The 21,911-nt window shown below is 40.3% G+C and overlaps 1 protein-coding gene across 2 annotated transcripts in view; it reads right to left on the bottom strand.

Moving 5' to 3' along the window:
- Positions 1-21,911, bottom strand: part of LOC126480812 (mucin-17-like) — a 435,691-nt gene that overhangs the window by 12,774 nt on the left and 401,006 nt on the right. For both annotated transcript variants that reach the window (XM_050104138.1, XM_050104139.1), the window contains exon 6: positions 13,475-13,662. In XM_050104138.1, coding sequence (XP_049960095.1) covers positions 13,475-13,662 — 188 coding nt within the window. The remainder of the gene's footprint in view (positions 1-13,474; positions 13,663-21,911) is intronic.

The following is a 21,911-nucleotide window of genomic DNA, read 5'->3' as shown; positions in this document are numbered from 1 at the left end:
TTTGAAGGAGATCATTCCTCAGACTGTGTTAAACATTTAGTAATGAAACATAACTTACATGCAAGGAGATGTGGTACAGAATACACTAGCATCATACTATTAGTATCAACGATCTCAAAAATATGTGAGAAAGTAATGTACAAGGCATCAGCTATTAATCTTAGTGGTCAAAACAGATGAATCCGTTGTTTTCATTAAACTGCTATGGTATTTGAGTTTGATAAGTAAACGAAAAATAGCTTGCAAGTCATACAATTTCTTGAAGGATGAAACATCTGTTAATTTCATTCTTTAGCTGACAGTGTGTCATCAAATGTATTGCTTATTTCTAATTAGAGGAATGTTATGTCAAGGAGGTACTGAGATACTGTAATTGATGCATATCTGTTCTTCTTATAGCTTAGAACTTCCAGGTAAGTCCTACAAAAGCCACGAAAAGTATGTGATTTTCCGTGATGCAACTATAATCGTCTAAAGATTTGCAGGAAACGGACTTCTGCTTGGATACAGTAAAACACAACAAAATCCATACTTTGTGCACCATTCTATTAATACTACGTCTACAGTCATTAATTATACTGACTGACTCAGAATCTGACTACATTTGGCACACGAATGTCTACAAATAGTACCTGTGTTCTTATTGGTGTGCGTTACTTCGCATAAAATCATTTTTGATATACCGAAGTGTTTCATTCTACAGTGACTCCACTCAGAGAGGGAGCTTTTAGCACATAAGTGACCTAGAATACTTCATAGTATACTTATGGCATTGTGTAAATTCCTGTTCAAAGAGCATGGATCCTAAAAAGAAGGCACAGTACTTTGATTCATTTTCTTCTTAATATTTTTGAATGTTATTCAAAAACCTGCACTCTCTCTACAGAAACCACTTTTCCTTGAATATCGTTTTATTTGTAGTCATATTCGTAATTATAGTAGCAACATGTCATACACTGCACACCTATATTTTGTTTTACAGTATAACTTCTTAAATCTTCTTTTTGATCAGTAGAATTGTAATTCAGTAGCCCATGAACAATTATGAACTCAAATAAAACACGCAAAATTATGCAGACATGGGTTAGTTTCTTAGAAAGTTGCAATTATATAACGTATTGTGTTTCTAAATCATTTCAGGCAAACTATGTGGTATCTTTCATTAAACACCAAGGGTGTTCTGTTAGCTTTTTTGACAAATTAATAATATTGTAATACAGTAACTGATAATCAAAATTTGAGGTATTACAGAGAGTTCTGTCACAAATACTGTGTCACTTACGGTGTAAAAGCTCGAAAAATAATTAACCTATAACATCTCTAACAACAGAACTCTTTCAATCTCGTACAAATGCAGTATTGAACGTTTTAGTTAGTCCATGACTGAAGTGCTATGCAGTGATCCTTTTGAATAAAAAATGATAACATATTTTATTTATCAAATTTCCCTCATGTATGTCTTGTCTTTACAAATAGATTATTCACTTTTTAATCTCAACACGTGCCTTTTGCTTCCATTATACTCATATTAAGTTGCCGTTTTTCATGGCCATATTTCCTTTTTATTATTGGACTTCAGTGTTCATACCTTTTTTACTAAACTTTGCATCTAATGACTACAATTTTTGTAAACACATACAGAGTGGATAGCACCTAGTCACAGATCATAGTAAAACATCAAAGTACCTGGTAACAAATTCAGATCTTTAAGGCTATTGACAGAAAAATGTAAAGGATAGTAAAAAATCCTTACCCACTCTTAATTGAAATTGCTGTAAAATCTTATAACTAACTCCATGAAGGCGTCTGGAAGGTAGAGATAAAGCAACACGTTTATACAGATCTGTTCCTTATATACTACAAACGGCCTGTGCTTGATCTATTTCTGATTTGGTGTTCCACTCCAGACTGTTTCTGTAGCACCTGAACGATCATTTTACTGCTCTACTATTTCACAGGTCAATATACAAAGACTATCAATCTCTTTAATGAATTTTTCACACTCTAGTTAGCAGCAGATTGAGGCCAGTGTTATTATTTCAGCAAAGGCACACAGTTGTCTATCTAAATCCAGTAATTTTATAAAATATTCTAAATCTTTTCACGTGATATCAGAATTTACCGCAGATTCTTCTACTATAAAATTAATCCAGAATGATTATCGTTGATTTGCTGAGACATAAATGCGCTGCAAAGTTGTTGAATCGAACCAACACGCTGCTACAGTATTCTCACCATGACCTGGAGCACTAGAATATGATTTTGGCCTTGGTTCATGCTGGGTGAAGGGAATACCCAGTAGCCTTGTGGAGATTTATAGCAGTAATAAAGAATAAACAAATTTGCCTCGGCTTTGTATAATAAAGATTAGGGTAACCCCAAGGCAAATACGGCTCTGCATCTAATGGCTCGTGTGTGTTCACCGATGCTAGAACTGAAAGCTACAGTGTACCATCATGTAGGTACTAGCTAGCCAACAGCGACAAAGCGTGTTACAAAATGTGAGCGTTATGTAAATAATGTCTACCCAAGTTTGGATGGAATGAAGAGATTTGGTTGCAGAACGGTGAATGAAGAATAAGACCTAAACTTGAACTGAAAATGATTACGAAATTTTCGGAGACTTATCACTTGAAGATCCACAGTATACATTCCGAGGTTGAGTCTAAAAAAAATAAATAAATAAATAAAAGTAGAAAGAATCTTCATATTTATCGTTTTCGAGAAAGGGACGTTAATAACCTGTAACTGTGTGGAAGGTCGTTTTATCTTCCGTCATGTCTGAGCGACGTCACGTTACAGAAGCAACTTTTGCGCGATCCATGATTAATTCAAGCAATAATGAACATGCACCTACTCTAACTAGAGCCTGTCATTCGCTCTTCGGTTTTCATGGTACACAATGGTGCGATGACACACATGGGTTAATTATCGTTAATCTGTAGCGGATGCGAAGGACTACCGTTTTTATTCCCTATGGTGAAATGAAAATGAAACGATGGTATAACATTATTCATCGGGAAAACGCCATTTGGGGTTGCTGGACGTCTGTTGCAGAGCTTTCTGTTTGGCACCATTTCGGCGACCTACGCTTCTTTGCGAATAAGAGGAAATGAAATTATTAGGACAACACATACATGTAGTTCCCGAGAGAATAAAATCTCTGATTCCTTTGGGAACTGGTCCCCGCATCCCCCTGTCTAGAAACTGTGACGCTAACCACATTTGTTCTCCTAGATCTTCAGGTGTTTGTCTCTGACACCCATACTACCCCCAAAATCTATTTAATCTACAAACAAAAACAATATTTAATGCCAGAGCCACTTTCACCTTAAAGTTAACTAGCATGGAATTTTGCCACCACTTTACGCTCCGGCGTCGAACGAAAACGAAACACGCCTCCAATCGTCCTGTAAAAAAAGAGGGAGAAAGGACAGGGGACAATTTTTTTCCGGTGGTATCAGCAGTGAGCAGACGGTGTGGTGTCCAGACCGTCTTCTCGTTCATCGAGGGGTAAACACCCTCTGGGTACCGACGAAGTCTCACACCAGTCCACCCTATGCTGCGATAACTTCCTGAAATCATAACAAATGTTTCTCCTTATGTTTAGATCGAGGGAGATGGCACAGTGGTCAGCAAACTGCGCTCTCATTCGGAGTACGATGGTTCGAATCCCCATCCGGTCTTCTCTATTTAGGTCTTCTCACGATTTCCCTAAATTGCTTAGGGCAAATGCAGGGATGATCCATTGAAAAAGATCTGGCCGATTTCCTTTCCTAAACTTCGCTAATCCGAGCTTGTGCTCCGTCTCTTTTCACCTCGTTGTCGAGGAATCTTTAAATTCCAATGCCACTTTCTTCCTATGTTTAGGGTTTTCCATATATTCCTTCCCTTCTATATTCTGCAGAGAGTCTCTTCAGTTATTCGCTCATCAGTCCGCAAAATTTTCAGCATCCTTCTGTAATACTACACCTCAAACGCTTCGCCTCTTGTTTTCCAGTTTCGCTCAAGTCCATGCTTCCTTAATTTATAATGTCGTCTTCAACTGTTGCTACTAAGGATAAATTGCTCTTCTGTAAGTGCACACAGGATTATATTACTCTGGTTACAAATGAGCTTCTGTTAAGGCCACTTTTTAACGATGTATAGTGGTATAGTGATGTGGAATGTTAAGTGGGGTACCTGGTTCTTTAGTCCATGAAACCAGATGCAAAATAAAAAGCAAATCTCGTCACTAATCTACTGATTTAAGATACAGGAATATTAATCATCTATTTGACACACCCTTTCCAAATGATTGTAAAGATACCAGTCTTATTTCAACCATTACAGCGCTGATATGCAAAAGAAAATAATTTATAATCAGAGAATTTAATATGAGATGTTACACGCCATATAAAAGATTGATCCATGCACCAAGTTCGCTAATTCGTAAATATAATGTAGGATGGGCTTCAACTAACGAGCTGAAAGGACTACGAGCGGATTGGTTTTTGGCATGTCAGCTGTCGCTCAAGCTTAATATTAAGGTAATGGGTATGTGATGATTACACGAAAGAAAAGTGAAAAGGCGTTCTAGAATAATGTAAGTGTGACGTGTAAAATGACTGCTTGCGTTGTTTATCGGAAGAAGAGCCGATTACTGTTACGCACAAATGTGAATGTCGGCTGTTAGGAAAGTCGACAAACAGTATGAAACGTTTTTGAAATATTTGTAAAGAGACGTCCTTGGTGCAACTGGATACCACTAGAAACATTTTACATTTTTTTCCTCTGTTGAGTTGCGCGTTATTTAGCTAAAGCTCTAGAAGAATGTCAGGCAACAGAGTTAGCCGTATAGCAACAATCGCTAATTTGGAACTGCACACGAATAGAATTCAACTTCGAATGCAAAGGAATGATTGTGCTTGATGTCATCTAATATAATGCAAAACCTGAACTATTGTTAACTGCTTATTAATACTAGTGTGACGAGTGTTTACTCAGCATTTGTAAAAAAGACCAGCACTACGCTGACTTCTTCAAGTAGTCTTACTGTTTTATACAATTTCTCGTGTTTAATTATAACGTCCATTTTCATTGCTAAATTTTAGTGGACAAAAGAAAGAGACAGACATATTAAAAAGTAAAATCAATAAAAATATTAACTTTTGGTAAAGACAATGATTACTGAAACAGGTGTTACACACTTTAGGTACAGGGTGACAATTACTGAACTATATGAAATAAGAATTTCTAACTTCTGAACGGTATGCGTTAAGACGCACAAACTGCAAGGTTGGCCGTGGGGCATGATGGGAATTAGTATGCACATGCACACTGGTTTGGAGACGAAGGCCACTTTCATCTGGATGGTTTCGTCAATAAGCAAAACTGGCGCATTTGGGGGATTGACAATCCGCATTTCGCGATCGACAAGTCTCTTCGCCCTCGCCGGGTAACTGTGTGGTATGCAATGTCCAGTCACGGAGTAATCGGTGCGATATTGCTTGATGGCACGGTGATAACCGAACGTGAAAGTTTTGGAAGATGATTTCATCCCTATTATCAAAAGTGATCCTGATTTCGACAACATGTGGTTCACGCAAGACGGAGCTCGACCCCGTCGAAGCAGGAGAGTCATGTTCTGGAGGAGCACTTTGGGGACCGCATTCTGACTCTGGGGTATGTAGAGGCCAGTGGCATGGGCCTCGACAGACCTCTATATTCTCCGGATCTGAAAAAATGCAACTCCTTTCAGTGGGGCTCTATGAAAGACAAGGTGTACAGCAATAACCCCAAAACCATAGCTGAGCGAAAAACTGCCATTTAGGAGGTCATCGACAGCAACGTAGTTCCGACACTTCAGCGGGTCACGCAAAATTTCGCTATTCGTCACCGTCAATGATGGCAGGCATATCGAACATGTCATTACCTAAATCAGAATGTCTGTCTTGATGTTTAAATGTTGAATAAAGCGTGTGCACGTCGTAGTTTGTTACTAATTTTCGTTTTTTTCATATAGTCAATAATTGTTACCTTGTACCATATTGCGAAAGATTTTTGACAGAAAATGTAGAAAATATACTGTACTCGCTTTGACATTAATTTTGTATTGGGCGAATGAAAGTCAGAATTCTGTTTTTTCGCCACACTGATGTAATTTCAGTTTTGTTTACTGGATGAAAATGTGATATCTCTTTATATTCGATGAATTATTCAGATACAATTCTACCCTTGAATGACGTTTACTAATTTTCTATCTTCATACTCGCAGAATCCATGCGAAAAGTAGCTCATACAACAGCTATGCCATGAGCGCATAAGTATTCTTTGTAGTACTCTCTCTGGTGGTTGTTAGAAAAAAAAGAAAGAGAGCTTCCGAGTTTGTCTTCGTGCCGATTAGCCTGCGCTTGGTTTGGAAGAACTGTAATCTGATTATTGAGATTTGTGACAGAAGATAACTGAGACGAAACTGTACGATTAAAAAGGAAATATATATAGATTGCTCCTTCAAATAAAAGGTGTGTATTGGAAATTTGAGAATTAATGATATTTATCGATATATTGCGTAGTTGTTAATCAGAAGGGAACTTCCGAAAGACTGGATACGAACCTGCATTTAATAATCCAAGAGCTCCATTACTTCTTCGGAAGGTTAAACTTCATCAAAGCCAAATATCCGCTTGATTTGAGGTTTCCCGACTGATTATACAACGCGCCCAAAATTACGAGGCATTTAATTTGTACAGATTAGCAGACTGCTGCGAAGCATGAGCCTGCAGAGAAGAAGAATCATCGCCTGATTTCATTCTAACAAGTAAAATTTCAGAATCATTTTGAGTGACTGAGCTACGACTGTGTTTCCTATCGTGAATGATTGATTGCTCGAACGAATTGAGAGCTACAGAATTACGTAGAAAAGAAAAGATAGGAGAAAAAAAAATTACAGTGGCGCCAGTGTGACAGGACTCTCTTGGATTGTTATATAATATATGTATTTTTTGTTTCATGAAAACCAACGAGAACGAGAGGTAACTAATCTGAAGAGAGATTCGGTGCCTATAGTAAAAGATTGCTAATACCAAGAAACGATTTCAACTATTGGACAACACCGAGACTACAGAACAAGGCCAGAGAAATCTAATTTTTTTTATCCTGTAGTTAAAATAGTTTGAAATCAATTTAGAAAGAACTTTTTTCCAGATAGTAGTTAGATTGTAGAACTGTATATTGTGTGATTTTCGTATCTGGACATTGAACTTTATGCCATCTGTGAAGTAATTTGAAAGTTAAGTGTGTCTACGACAGTAAATTTGAAACCGTATTTAGTGATTAGAACCTGATATTGACAGTTATTTAAGTGTATTGACTAGAGCGGCATTTAAAATGTCATTGAATCAGCAACGAGACGTGCAACAGCCTTCAGCTGTTTGCGCAGGAGCAGAGGCCACGGATAACAATTCTGAGACTGTTGTGGCTAGCGGTAGCAATATAAATAATCCCGCTGGTTCAGAAAACATTCATACAGCAGCTGATCAGACTGTTGTTGACACATTAGTTGTTATTATGCAACAGTTGTCTCTATTAGCCGAAGGCCAAGCAGAGGTAAAACGAGACTTATCCGTTATACAAAATGAATTCAAAAATCAACTAGCCGAAAATCAAACAGAATTACAAAATCAGTTAAGAGCAACCTTTACCGAATTAGATCAGAGATTAAATACCCAGACACAGGAAATAAAGGAACAGGCAGAAAGGACCGAACAGAATCTTATTGCTCGAATTGAGCAGGTCCGCCAACAATGCCAAGAAAACAATAATAAATTAAAAGCGGAACTAACTGAATATGCATCCGTCAAAATTGACACGATACAAAAACAAGTAGAACTGGTTCCTCAAGTAATACAAGCTCAAAAGGACATACAGTGTTCCGTAGCTATGATACCAGAAATAACAGAATCCCAAGATAATCTAAAGAAGCAATTTGACGAAGTGAAGGAAAAACAGGAGATAGTGGAACATAGAATGACTGTACTTGCGGGAAAGTTTTCAGAAATGACATTAGAGCGGCAAAATTCTCCTTCGGAAACGATAGAAGAAACTGTGAACGTAGCTTTACAGTCAATTTCAGAGAGTTCCGAGGATAATTTTTTTAACAAAGGGTTAAAGGAAGTTCGAGAACAACTTGGCGAAGATTTCTCGCGTTGGAAAGAAAATATCGAAAGATCACTAAATCTCTCGCAGGAGGATTTAGAAACAGCGAGAAGTAGGAAACAACATTCTCAATCTGCGCGTGACATTCCGTCCACGTCAAGATCCGATGTAGATAGAACTGGAACGTCACAAGTTAGATTCGATATAACGGAGAGCCACAGGGAAAAGTACGAACAGGATGATTTTTGGAATCGTAGTACCGTTGAGGAGAAGATGATTAAACAGAGACAATTTCAAATCTTTAACCCTGACAAAAAGAATGTTCATCCTGTAGTCTTTATTCGAAGTTTCAGTGGTCTATTTCCACGATCTTGGACAGAATGGCAAAAGATTAGTTTTGTATCTGGATATATACAAGGAACAGGAGCATTGTGGGCATCCGAACAAACATCTTCTTGTAAATGTTACAAAGAATTTGAGCAGGTTTTTCTAGCAAAATATTGGTCTGCTGGAGTACAAGAAAGACTTAGGCAGGAAGTATTATATCCTGAGCCTTTCTCATTTTCTAGAGGATCTCTAAAGAGATATTTTGAGAAATACATTAATAAATCTTTGTATTGGGATGTACCGATTCCTTTGCCGGATATACTTAGAATACTCAAGTCCAGACTACCCACCAGTATAAGGAATCAGCTGTTATATATAAATGATAAGGATATAGACTCATTCATGACTACGCTTGATCGTATTGATATAATTGAGGAGGACAATAAAAGGGCAAGAGAAATGTCATATCAAAGAAGAGTAACAGAAGCGAATCCGAGCTGCAACTCGAATGGGAATGGCAGTAATGGTAGCAGTAACAATAATCATAACCAACTACACTCTCCGAGGAGACTTAGAAATGGACAAAATGCAAACAATAATTATTACCATAATGGAAACTTTAGTAATGGTGCAGCGAGGGGCTATTTTAGGAACAGTAGGAATTTTAATCGATATGATCCAATGTATGGCAACACAGGACAGTTCTACCAACACCAGCAGAACAACAACAATAATTACACAAATCAAGCAAGACAATGTAGACCGAATGCACCACAACAACCAATAATCACTGAAGTAGCTGAAGAGATAAATACCAATCGGACCAATAATCAGTCAAACTAAACATGACCGCATCGTGCCCCGGAGGAGCGGTCAGGGGATCTGTTAGGGGCGAAACAGTAAAATTACAAATGTTAAGATATAATGATGGTGAGCTGTTGACTGAAGAGTTAACAAAGGATTTAATAACGTGTCATAATGACAGATCGAGTGTTCCGGTATCGGAAGTATGTGTTGAAATAGAGGAAGTTCCAACGAATGTGATATTGGACACCGCCGCTTCCGCCAATGCCATCTCAGGCGCTCTTTTTCGGAGAATTATTAGGAAGAAGAAGGTACCAATTTTGCCAGTACAGAACTGCAAAATCATCGGAGCTGTTGGAGCACTCTCTCCTAATGTCAAAATACAAACACAATTAGAGATGAAAATGGGAAATGTAGCAATAAAATGCACGTTCCTTGTAGTGGAGAAGTTATTAGTGGACTGTATTCTTGGTATTGGGAGTATGCAGGAGTACGATTTTCAGATTGATTTTTTGGAAGAAATAGTTAAATTTAGATTAAATGGAGAAGAGATAGCACTGGATTTAAATAGAAAGGAAACGGTGCATGAGAAATATTGTCGCGGTGCCATAATTCAATTAATTGACACTACAAACGGTCGTTGGAAGGAGCTTTCAAAGGATTTGATGCAACAGGAGGACTTTAACCAAACAACAATGATAAAAGCTAGTGAATCAAATCAGCTTCCCGGAGAACAAAGGCAGCAGCTTCATTATTTGTTAGAGGCATATGAAGAGATTTTTGATGAGAAACCAGGAATTATTAAAGGGTATATTTGTCACCTACAAGTGAAGCCACATCAGACTTACTGTTACACGCACTATCCGATCCCCTGGCGTTTAAAACAATCCGTTCAAAGGGAGATAAATAGAATGTTAGGATGGAACTTGATTGAGCCATCAACTAGTCCATATTGTTCTCCGCTCTTAGTCGTTCCTAAACCTGGAGGCAACGGACGAAAAGTATGAAGACCAGAATTTAAAATGGGAAGAAAAGATTCGACTCGCACTTGTCAATTTAACTAAAAAGGCAATACAACGGAAATTGACATATGAAAAACGGATTCACCGGATTCAGACGTTTCATCTTGGAGAAAAGGTTTTATTGAGGCGACACATCCATTCCTCGAAACTGATGAAGAACATAAAGAAATGGAATCTTATTTATACCGGACCATATGTTATTGTAAATATACCAAATCCTGGATCATACTTGTTGGCATATCCCGAATCGAAAAGAATAAAGGGATTATTCCCGCATAATGATATTAAGAAATTTTTTGAAGGATCGTAGATTTGTGATACCAAATATGGAGAAGAATTTAGAGTGGAATTTGACTATGAGTCGAATGTGTATATAAATATCAAGAAGTTTATGTTGTCTAGAGGTTAAGAGACAGTGAGATTACTCCTGTGATAGGTTAAGAGACAGTGAGATTGCTCCTGTAATAGGTTAAGAGACAGTGAGATTACTCCTGTGATAGATTAAGAGACAGTGAGATTACTCCTGTGATAGTTTAGCACAAAATTTTAAGATAGGTAGAAGCAATTGTTAAATACTAGAGTTTTTAAGTGTGGACTATGAGCAGAAGCCATAGTGATATACAATGAAAGTGCATCTACATTTCATCAAGAGACGGCACTTATGTGAGAATTGCGTGTGAAACTCGAACAGTGCGGGATATGTAGGTAAATACGCTGTGTGTATGACGTGCGCTGTTCGCGCAAGAAAACAAATGAACTGTGAAATGAAGCAACAGTCGATAATGTCACTGTTGCAAACAATTGAAGAAACTCTCTGGTTGCGCGAGAGAAAATTATTATAATTTTTAGATTTTTCATTATGCCTTCTTTACCAGGAGAATTAATTTAAGAATTTTAACTAACATTTTAAGAATAGCAGTTTGTGTGTTTCATATTATGGACATAATTGTTGAAATATATTTCCATAAATGTTCATGAGAGGATGAAGAAGATTCTGCGAGTAGATGATTTGTTAAATGAACATACGTCATCATTAATGATATTTATTTGCAAGTGGATCTATAAATCAGTTAATTATAAGAATAATGAAAATTTTTCAAATTATTCCTTTTGTGGAGTCAGTGTCATATGCCTATGTTTAAAATTTTTCATCAGGTGTAAACTTAAATTTTATTCATAACTTCGTAATTGAAAGCAAACCTCGGACAGATTCAATGTTCTACTTCCACCTACACTATAACAAAACGAAGATTAGATTAAAATTTTTTTTGAGAGGAATACATTCGATATGAGCTACAACAAAATTTAAATGCCCACAGTCTATTTGGCAATATTTTGGACAATCAGCAGTTGTAATTGGTATTGAGGACTACAAAAAAAATTCGCGATTGTCAGGACTGATGGATGTTCCAGTCTAGTACAGATGGAAGAATATAAGAATCCACTCCGATTTTTAGTTCAACGATGAAATATGGACTTCGTTGCCTTAATCCACTCTCTTCCAGGGGTTTATTCAGTCAGAACCTTTTCTTATTCCATTTTAAACCTGTTTCATGTTCACGTCCCGGACCATCTGTTCCTGAGATCATCTTCCTGTTTCTACGGCACGTTAAAAGCTTCTATCCTGTACCATAAGCCATCGCCTGTCCTCCGTGCCGCCTCCACCAAACGCTGTACGTCGCCTACCCGGTGTCCGTATCCAGTGTTCCTGTTCCATCGACTTCACAACGAGATCGCCGGCTACATCGTCGAAAGAAGAATTTTGAAAATATTTTTTTTGAGCAATATTGTAAAATTTTTTTTGGCTATGAGGCACTTTTCCTTCGATCTAATCTATAGAGCTTCTATATATTTCAAAATTACTGGATTTAGGGTTTCCTATCATCTTTAATACCTGAGCTGGGGTCTATTCTTCCGGGTTTTCCAGGGTTTCCCTGTGAAGGCCAGTTCTCAAATGGGTAGACCTTTTTCGTAATTACACCAATCTACATCTTCCCTGGTTATGTACTCGGGATGCGGGTATACCCCGGTACATGTAAAAGCTACAGCTTAGGTATTCCCGTAACTTATTGTCTTAACATGTTACCCATACTCTCTACAGTAAAATTCTACTAATTCAAAATATTCCTCTTTTGAATAAACAACCCAACAAATTTTTTCTGTTAGCTCGCAAAGTGTATTATCATTAACTTTGCTCGCTGCGAGGGGCAATTGTAATATCTCTGTATATTCGATGAATTATTCAGTTACAATTCTACCCTTGAATGACGTTTACTAATTTTCTATCTTCATACTCGCAGAATCCATGCGAAAAGTAGCTCATACAACAGCTATGCCATGAGCGCATAAGTATTCTTTGTAGTACTCTCTCTGGTGGTTGTTAGAAAAAAAAGAAAGAGAGCTTCCGAGTTTGTCTTCGTGCCGATTAGCCTGCGCTTGGTTTGGAAGAACTGTAATCTGATTATTGAGATTTGTGACAGAAGATAACTGAGACGAAACTGTACGATTAAAAAGGAAATATATATAGATTGCTCCTTCAAATAAAAGGTGTGTATTGGAAATTTGAGAATTAATGATATTTATCGATATATTGCGTAGTTGTTAATCAGAAGGGAACTTCCGAAAGACTGGATACGAACCTGCATTTAATAATCCAAGAGCTCCATTACTTCTTCGGAAGGTTAAACTTCATCAAAGCCAAATATCCGCTTGATTTGAGGTTTCCCGACTGATTATACAACGCTCCCAAAATTACGAGGCATTTAATTTGTACAGATTAGCAGACTGCTGCGAAGCATGAGCCTGCAGAGAAGAAGAATCATCGCCTGATTTCATTCTAACAAGTAAAATTTCAGAATCATTTTGAGTGACTGAGCTATGACTGTGTTTCGTATCATGAATGATTGATTGCTCGAACGAATTGAGAGCTACAGCTCGAACCTACAAAAAAAACTGTAAGCATCTGTGATTAGCGGAAATATTGTGTGTTTCGATTTCATATCGACACTTCAGAGAACAATATTTTAGATATTTTGAACTCTAGAAATAGGGTCTAGAGTGACTGAATAATAGTGCGCCAGAGTCAATTTACTGGGCGCCAACATCCACTGATCTATGAAGAGAGACTGGTGCCAGCACGTTAGGCGGACACTTAAGCACGGTGACGGGAGGGAGCACTGGCTCACCTGGAAGCCGCGGAAGCCGCTCTGGATGGTGGAGGCGGCGTCGTCCATCTCCTTCTTGAGCGTGTCCCACACCTCGCCGTCCTCCTCCAGCACTTCTGCTGACCGCGTCGCGGCGCTGGCTGCAGCCGAGGCCGCCTTCGGCATTGCGCTGTCTAGTGACATGCCCATCGTGCCGGCCGAAATCGTACCTGAAAATACAAGGTGAATCAAAAAGAATCATCCGGTTTTTAAAAAACATCATAACTATTATGTCATTTGAGATATGTGCGTGAAGAACGTACTGTTGGAAAGAGCAAAGTCTTGAGTTTTAGATGGTTTCCGCTAGGTAGCAGCAGTGTGCAGCCATTTCAGTTCTAGTAAAAATAGTGTCGGGGCAACAGAAAGAGTATTGAGTTCTACTTTTTCGCATAGCAGGTCAGTAACAACTGTTCAGGGTGACTTTCGTACTAGGTATGGTGTTGATCCTCCTGCAGCATTAGACGGTGGCATGAACAATTCCACGAAACAGGTTGTTTGTGTAAAGGCAAATCGCTGGGCCGTCCCCGAACGTGTGACACAGATATCGAACGCATCTGCCATAGTTTCACAAGGTGTCCGCAGAAATCCGTCCACCGTGCAGCTCGACAGCTCAATATGCCCCTGATGTCCGTCTGGCGTGTGTTGCGTCGATACTTACGCATGAAACCATACGAAATTCAGCTAGAGCAAGCCCTTCGTGAAGCTGACAAACAACAACGTGTGGAGTTCTGAAATTTCGTTCTTGGCAAGATGGAGGGGGACAATTTCCTTCTACTTGACGTGAATCTTCAGGTTTTCGCGGCGCAAAGACTGCTCCTTTAAGTTTCTGGAATGCAGCCGTATAAATTCTGCTTCTTCTTCTAATATTTCGGCTGTATATCTTTCAGCCATCTTCAGAGAGAGCCGTACGACTGACGCTCCAGCGCTCGCTCCATCCTTTTAAATTTGCGGACCGCGCCACAGCGCATGCGGCCACAGATGAACAAGGCGCCAGTGATGTTGATCGGCGGCAAAGACGTAACATATGCATGAGTTACGTCTGTGGCTGCGCATTCGATCTGTGCTGGGAGATCGATGTATTACTGGGAGCTGGACTGTAGCGACGTCTTTGTAAGTTCAATATTGAAAGTGCCGGATTCCATGATTTATCTAACGTGAAACCGCTGTCTCTATTAATTAAATTCTTCGCCAAGCGGATTTTAATGGCCTCTTTTACTACGGAATCCCAGAAAGATGAAACAGAAGTCGGAATTTCGACATTTTCATATACCAGAGTGACCAGAATCAATACAATGCTCTGCCACAGCCGATTTACTGGGTTGTTTTTGATAAGGAGATTTTAGCTTTGTTTCACCATGTGATGACCTCCACATACTTTTTATTTAATAACGACTTTTTTGAACAGACTGATGGTGTTGCCATGGGTAGTCCTTTGTCACCCTTGGTGGCCAATTTATTTATGGAGGATTTCGAGGAGAAGGCCCTGGAGTCTGCTAGTTTGAAGCCTACAGTTTTTTGGAGGTACGTTGACGACACCTTTGTAGTGTGGCCCCATGGCGAGGACAAATTGCAGGACTTCTTGAACCATCTGAATTCCATCCATGGACAAATTCAGTTTACAATGGAAGTGGAAAAGGAGGGATGTCTTCCATTTTTGGATGTCTTGGTTCGGCGCAAAGAAGATGGCACTCTGGGTCATGCAGTATATCGGAATCCGACCAATACTGACTTATATTTACATGCAAATAGCTGTCACCATCCTTCGCAGACGAGTAGTGTTCTAAGAACTTTGGTACACCGAGCTCACGTCATATCTGATGAAAGTAGTTTAAAAGACGAACTTTTACATCTGAAGAGAGTTTTTGAGGACAACGGGTATTCTCCACAACAGATACGTAAGGCACTACAAATAAAACCTAAGGTGTCCGTAAGGAATGCAGAAGATGACAAGGAAACATTTAAATCCATGGCTGTCCTGCCGTATGTGGGAAGCCTTTCATCCAAAATAGGACGGATCCTCACTAAACATAAAGTAAAAGTGATTTTTCGTCCACCGGCGAAGACGGCTGCACTCCTGGGTTCCGTTAAAGATGACTTACTACTCCGCAAGCCTGGAGTTTACAAGATACCATGTGAATGTGGCCTTTCATATATCGGACAAACGAATCGTACAGTCCAAGAGAGGTGTACGGAACATCGCAGGTACACTCGGCTCTTACAACCCAGTAAATCGGCTGTGGCAGAGCATTGTATTGATTCTGGTCACTCTATGGTATATGAAAATGTCGAAATTCTGACTTCTGTTTCATCTTTCTGGGACTCCGTAGTAAAAGAGGTCATTCAAATCCGCTTGGCGAAGAATTTAATTAATAGAGACAGCGGTTTCACGTTAGATAAATCATGGAATCCGGCACTTTCAATATTGAACTTACAAAGACGTCGCTACAGTCCAGCTCCCAGTAATACATCGATCTCCCAGCACAGATCGAATGCGCAGCCACAGACGTAACTCATGCATATGTTACGTCTTTGCCGCCGATCAACATCACTGGCGCCTTGTTCATCTGTGGCCGCATGCGCAGTGGCGCGGTCCGCAAATTTAAAAGGATGGAGCGAGCGCTGGAGCGTCAGTCGTACGGCTCTCTCTGAAGATGGCTGAAAGATATACAGCCGAAATATTAGAAGAAGAAGCAGAATTTATGCGGCTGCATTCCCGAAACTTAATGGAGCAATTTCCTTCTACGCTTATTGTTTGGAGACGGGGCAACATTCCATTTAAATGGAAAGGTGAACCGTCACAACGTGAGAATGTGGGGTACGGAACAACAAAGTGAAGTTGTACAACATGAGTGGGACTCACCAAAATTTAATGTGTTTCGTGCAGTTTCGCTGGAAAAGGTGTGTGGTCCATTTCTCTTAGCCGAGAACACTGTTACAGGAAGCACATATCTCGAAACGCTTGAGAACTTTCTTTTCCCACAGTTGGAGACTGATTCGAAGGACTTCATTTACCAATAGGGTGGAGTACCGCCACACTGTCATCTGGAAGTGCGAGAATTTTTCAATCAAAAAATTACTGAGCGATGGATCGGTCGCACTGTACGAGATGAATCGTGGTCGTGCGGTAGCGTTCTCGCTTCCCACGCCCGGGTTCCCGGGTTCGATTCCCGGCGGGGTCAGGGATTTTCTCTGCCTCGTGATGGCTGGGTGTTGTGTGCTGTCCTTAGGTTATTTCGGTTTAAGTAGTTCTAAGTTCTAGGGGACTGATGACCATAGATGTTAAGTCCCATAGTGCTCAGAGCCATTTGAACCATTTTTTTACGAGATGAATCAGCCTTACATTACTGGCCTCCAATGTCACCGGACATGTCTGTGCGTGATTATTTCTTGTGGGGCTTTATAAGAGATTCTGTTTATGTACCTCTGTTACCAACAACAACGAATGAAGTGAGACATCGCACAACAGCATCTGTGGAAGCTTTAATTGAAGACATGCTCGCTGCAGTGTGGGAACAGTTTGAATACTGCATAGACATATGCCGTGCATTTCAAGGGGGGCATACTGAACACCTATGAAAAGGTACGAAAAAAAGCTTTTAGAGTTTCCCGATCATCAAAAAATTAAATTCACTGTATACGTTTATTATTAGTTTAAGAAATATATACGTGCCAAATCATATGATTCTTTTTGAAACAACCTGTACCATGAAGCAGTTGAAATACAGTACTCAAAAAAAAAACCTTTCAAGAAATCGGCAAAAGATTTTTGGAATCTGTTATCTTCTAACAACAATGGAAAGGAACGCACTTAGCAATCAGACCCGGTGTCTCATTCCTAAAATTTCAGTGGCCAGCCGTTAATCTGCAAATGAAAGCTACAATTTAAAGCAGAGTGACATTTCCAGTCTGCAGCGGATTGTGTAGTGTAACGAAATTTCAACTGGGATTGAAACTCCGTACCGCACAAAACTCGAATCTCACCCTTCGTCTTTCTCGGTAACGCTCTTCGGCGCCGCAAAAACCAACAACTGGCTGTAATACGTCGCCAGGTCACACGATCCGTCCGGAGATGCAAGTGTAAAAGCGCCGTATTAGACGGCTTAATTGCAATATGCATGGTTTATACAGTTTTATGACAGGTTTATTTGGTTACTTAGATCACGGCAACCCAGAAGACCGACGTGTCTTAGGGAGTAGCGAAACACCCCTAGATTTGGGACGCTAGCTAGGAGTAGGACAAGAGCTGAACAATGGCGTACTTGCTTACTTGTTGCACAAGTGTATAAATCCGCGGAAGTGTCTGTGGCCATCATAATCCAATGCGAGAACTACACCTGCTGGCTGATGTATCGCGGCTGCAAGAACGATATAGAGAAACTGAAAAGAAGTTATATCAACTGACTGCTAGTTCTGGCCGGCCACGGTGGCCGTGCGGTTCTAGGCGCTCCAGTTCGGAACCGCGCTGCTGCTACGGTCGCAGGTTCGAATCCTGCCTCGGGCATGGATGTGTGTGATGTCCTTAGGTTTAAGTAGTTCTAAGTCTAGGGGACTAATGACCTCAGATGTTGAGTCCCATAGTGCTCAGAGCCACTTGAACCATTTTTTGCTAGTTCTGTAAATATATGTATCATAAATATAAAAAATGGTTCAAATGGCTCTGAGCACTATGGGACTTAACATCTATGGTCATCAGTCCCCTAGAACTTAGAACTACTTAAACCTAACTAAGGACAGCACACAACACCCAGTCATCACGAGGCAGATAAATTCCCTGACCCCGCCGGGAATCGAACCCGGGAACCCGGGCGCGGGAAGTGAGAACGCTACCGCACGACCACGAGCTGCGGACTATCAGAAATATACATGAAGGCGAGTACCGGCTCGCTCTACGATGATCACACCACCTTTGGAACTAACACTGTGCGCTAATTTAAAAAAAAAATATAAAAAATTAAATATAACAAAACTGCTACTTATGAAGAGACGGTAGGTACCATTAAATTTGCTACTGCGAACGGCTGCAGAGCCAACGACCTTGCCCCAGTGGTAACACTGGCTCCCGTCCCAGTTAATCTCTATTGGACTCGGCTAGCACTTGGATGGGTCACCATCCGGTTTGCCGAGCGCTGCTGACAAGAGGGGTGCACTAAGCCCTTGTGATGTAAACTGAGGAGCTAATTGAATGAGAAGCAGCGGCTCCGGTGTTATAAATTGACATATGGCCAGGAGAGCGGTATTCTGACCACATGACCCTCCGTATCTGCATCCAGTAGCGCCCTGTGGCTTGAGGATGACACGGCAGCTGGTCAGTACCGTTGGGCCTTCATGGCCTGCTCGGACGGAGTTTAGTTTTAGTGATGGCTCTCATACGTAAGGACCAGACATGAAACCACGCAAGGAGATTGAAGGTAAAACATGAAGTTACAATAAAATGAACACCCCTAGCTGCATACAGGCGTTGATATACATCAACGGGGACAGGCGAAAATGTGTGCCCCGACCGGGACTCGAACCCGGGATCTCTTGTTTACATGTCAGACGCTCTATCCATCTTTCATTTTTTTTTCTCGGTATTGTACGTTTTGGTCACACGGACGTCACAAGACATCCGTTCGAGTCGATCGTTAATTCCTTTACTCAGTTTTTTTTTCCGTGCCGGCGTCCATCTGAGCCACCAAGGACACAGAGGATTGTGCGACTGCAAGGACTTTTATCTCTGGCACGCCTCCCGTGAGACCCACATTCCCAACTTATTGTCCCTCACTACAGGGTTATTACAAATGATTGAAGCGATTTCACAGCTCTACAATAACTTTATTATTTGAGATATTTTCACAATGCCTTGCACACATACAAAAACTCAAAAAGTTTTTTTAGGCATTCACAAATGTTCGATATGTGCCCCTTTAGTGATTCGGCAGACATCAAGCCGATAATCAAGTTCCTCCCACACTCGGCGCAGCATGTCCCCATCAATGAGTTCGAAAGCATTGTTGATGCGAGCTCGCAGTTCTGGCACGTTTCTTGGTAGAGGAGGTTTAAACACTGAATCTTTCACATCACTATGCGTGAAACTTGCCCGCACGCGTTCAACCGTTTCTTCGCTCACTGCAGGCCGACCCGTTGATTTCCCCTTACAGAGGCATCCAGAAGCTTTAAACTGCGCATACCATCGCCGAATGGAGTTAGCAGTTGGTGGATCTTTGTTGAACTTCGTCCTGAAGTGTCGTTGCACTGTTATGACTGACTGATGTGAGTGCATTTCAAGCACGACATACGCTTTCTCGGCTCCTGTCGCACTTTTGTCTCACTGCGCTCTCGAGCGCTCTGGCGGCAGGAACCTGAAGTGCGGCTACAGCCGAACAAAACTTTATGAGTTTTTCTACGTATCTGTAGTGTGTCGTGACCATATGTCAATGAATGGAGCTACAGTGAATTTATGAAATCGCTTCAATCATTTGTAATAGCCCTGTATATTCGTAGTGCCCCTGCCCATTATACCCATTACCAGTACTGATGCTCGCTTCGTCGTCTTGTGGTCATCTTAGTTATCAAGCCTTCTGCAGCGAGGCGGCCTTGTGGCAGTATATAGAATCAGTGTGAAACACGGACCATAGTTGGAGAAGCAGACGTCAAATGTAAATATTGCAACAAGCTCTGTCATCATTCACAGCTGCCGTGACTGCACCAGCACCTCAGTGAATGTCCGATATGTCCACAATATGTTAAACGCATGGTTTCCTCGCAACCTAACTCAAAAAAGGAAAAGAGGCAATATCAAACAGAAGTGTAAAGAAGTAACGTGGAGCCTGCGCCTTCTACACCAGCGAGCACGTCGTGATCTGCAGAGTAATCTAAGCTCACTGATATATCGTTGTCTAAACCATCGTCTGTCTTTCCATCTGTAAATGTCGTAGACGAAGAAGTTGACGAAAGTATTGCCTGAGCAACATAGGCAACAGTTGTGCCGCTTTCACTGATATAATACAAATACTGGCGACATTCCCACCGGAAGGAACAATCTAATTGTGAGATATCTTTGCTTGATGCACTTGAATGAGGCCTTTCAGACGTTGCCTACCGACACGTGCAGGCAGAAAATTTAGAAGTCACATTCGTTCCCATTAATTGGGGATGGCTAGACGGAGGTTGTTGGCCACAGTCCGGTGAATTATAACCACTTCAAATCCAGTATTGCACAGCTCTTGCACATGTCTCCATCGAACTAGTGGTGAGGACCGTGCACTATGCAACCTTTGTGAACTTCGGCCTCCCGGATTTTAGTTGTACCACCAACATCAGCTGCAGGAGGAAGCAAATGATACGGGCATGGTTGGATTTAAACAAAAGTCCGAAACAGGTTAGCTCCAATCTCTATTCATATTCTGACGAAATGCCAGTATATTTTGTTTGCTACTATTATGGCTTCTTGTCCGAGTGTAAAACTGTTGTCCGGATTAAAGTAAACAAACAATTTAAATAATACTTTTCTATTTACGACAACTACTTCACAAAACTAGAAAATCTGAGCCTAAAATATAGAACATAAACTCCAGGAATTATTTCTTGTTTACGATATTACATTTTCTCCAGTTTGTACAGATGTTCCATTTAAATCCTCTACTAAACTATCTTACTCATTTTGTTTGTTTGTTTTAAAACGATCTTACTGAATCGTTTTAAATCATCGGCGCATCTCTAGCGCGAGCAAATCGCAGTAACTGATCGCTGATCGCTCGTATTCCTAAACAGTCTCATGAAACTCATGCAAACAGTCGGTCATGTTCGCCGGTATGGTTAATGGCTGCGAGACTTTGGTCTAGTTATTAAGAGTGGTTGCACTGTTTTGGTTAATTTCACTATGCCCACGTGCAGTAAGGACATAAAAATTGAAGTTTAAGGCGGCGTTTTCACTTATATTAACAAGGGATACGAAGTTAAAAGCATTGATGCTTTTAGATTTTGCAGTGAGCAGGTTTTTGAAAGTGTTATTGTGGAAGTATAAATTCATGGGAAATTCATAGTAATACCAGCAGCTGATTTTGAGTTATTTCTGAAATAATTATTCGCGTTATTAAAATATCTCATTTCTAAAAGCATTGATCCTCTTAGATTTTGCAGTGAGCAGGTTTTTGAAACTGTTATTGTAGAAGTATAAATTCATGGGAAATTCATAGTAATACCAGCAGCTGATTTTGAGTTATTTCTGAAATAATTATTCGCGTTATTAAAATATCTCATTTCTAAACTGAATGATGTAATATTAAGTGGGCATTGTGATATAAAAGTTTAGGGCGTACCTATTCTATCGCTGTATTTAAGTCCGCTGTCATTTCATATAATACATCTCCCCCTCACACAATTTGCAGCAACAGTTATGAAAACCAACCGTGCTGCCACTGACAGTCACATCTAGATT

The sequence above is a fragment of the Schistocerca serialis genome, chromosome 5 (genome assembly GCF_023864345.2).
Source record: "Schistocerca serialis cubense isolate TAMUIC-IGC-003099 chromosome 5, iqSchSeri2.2, whole genome shotgun sequence".
NCBI classification, from domain to species: Eukaryota; Metazoa; Arthropoda; class Insecta; order Orthoptera; family Acrididae; genus Schistocerca; species Schistocerca serialis.
This window is presented reverse-complemented; position numbering and strand designations above follow the sequence as displayed.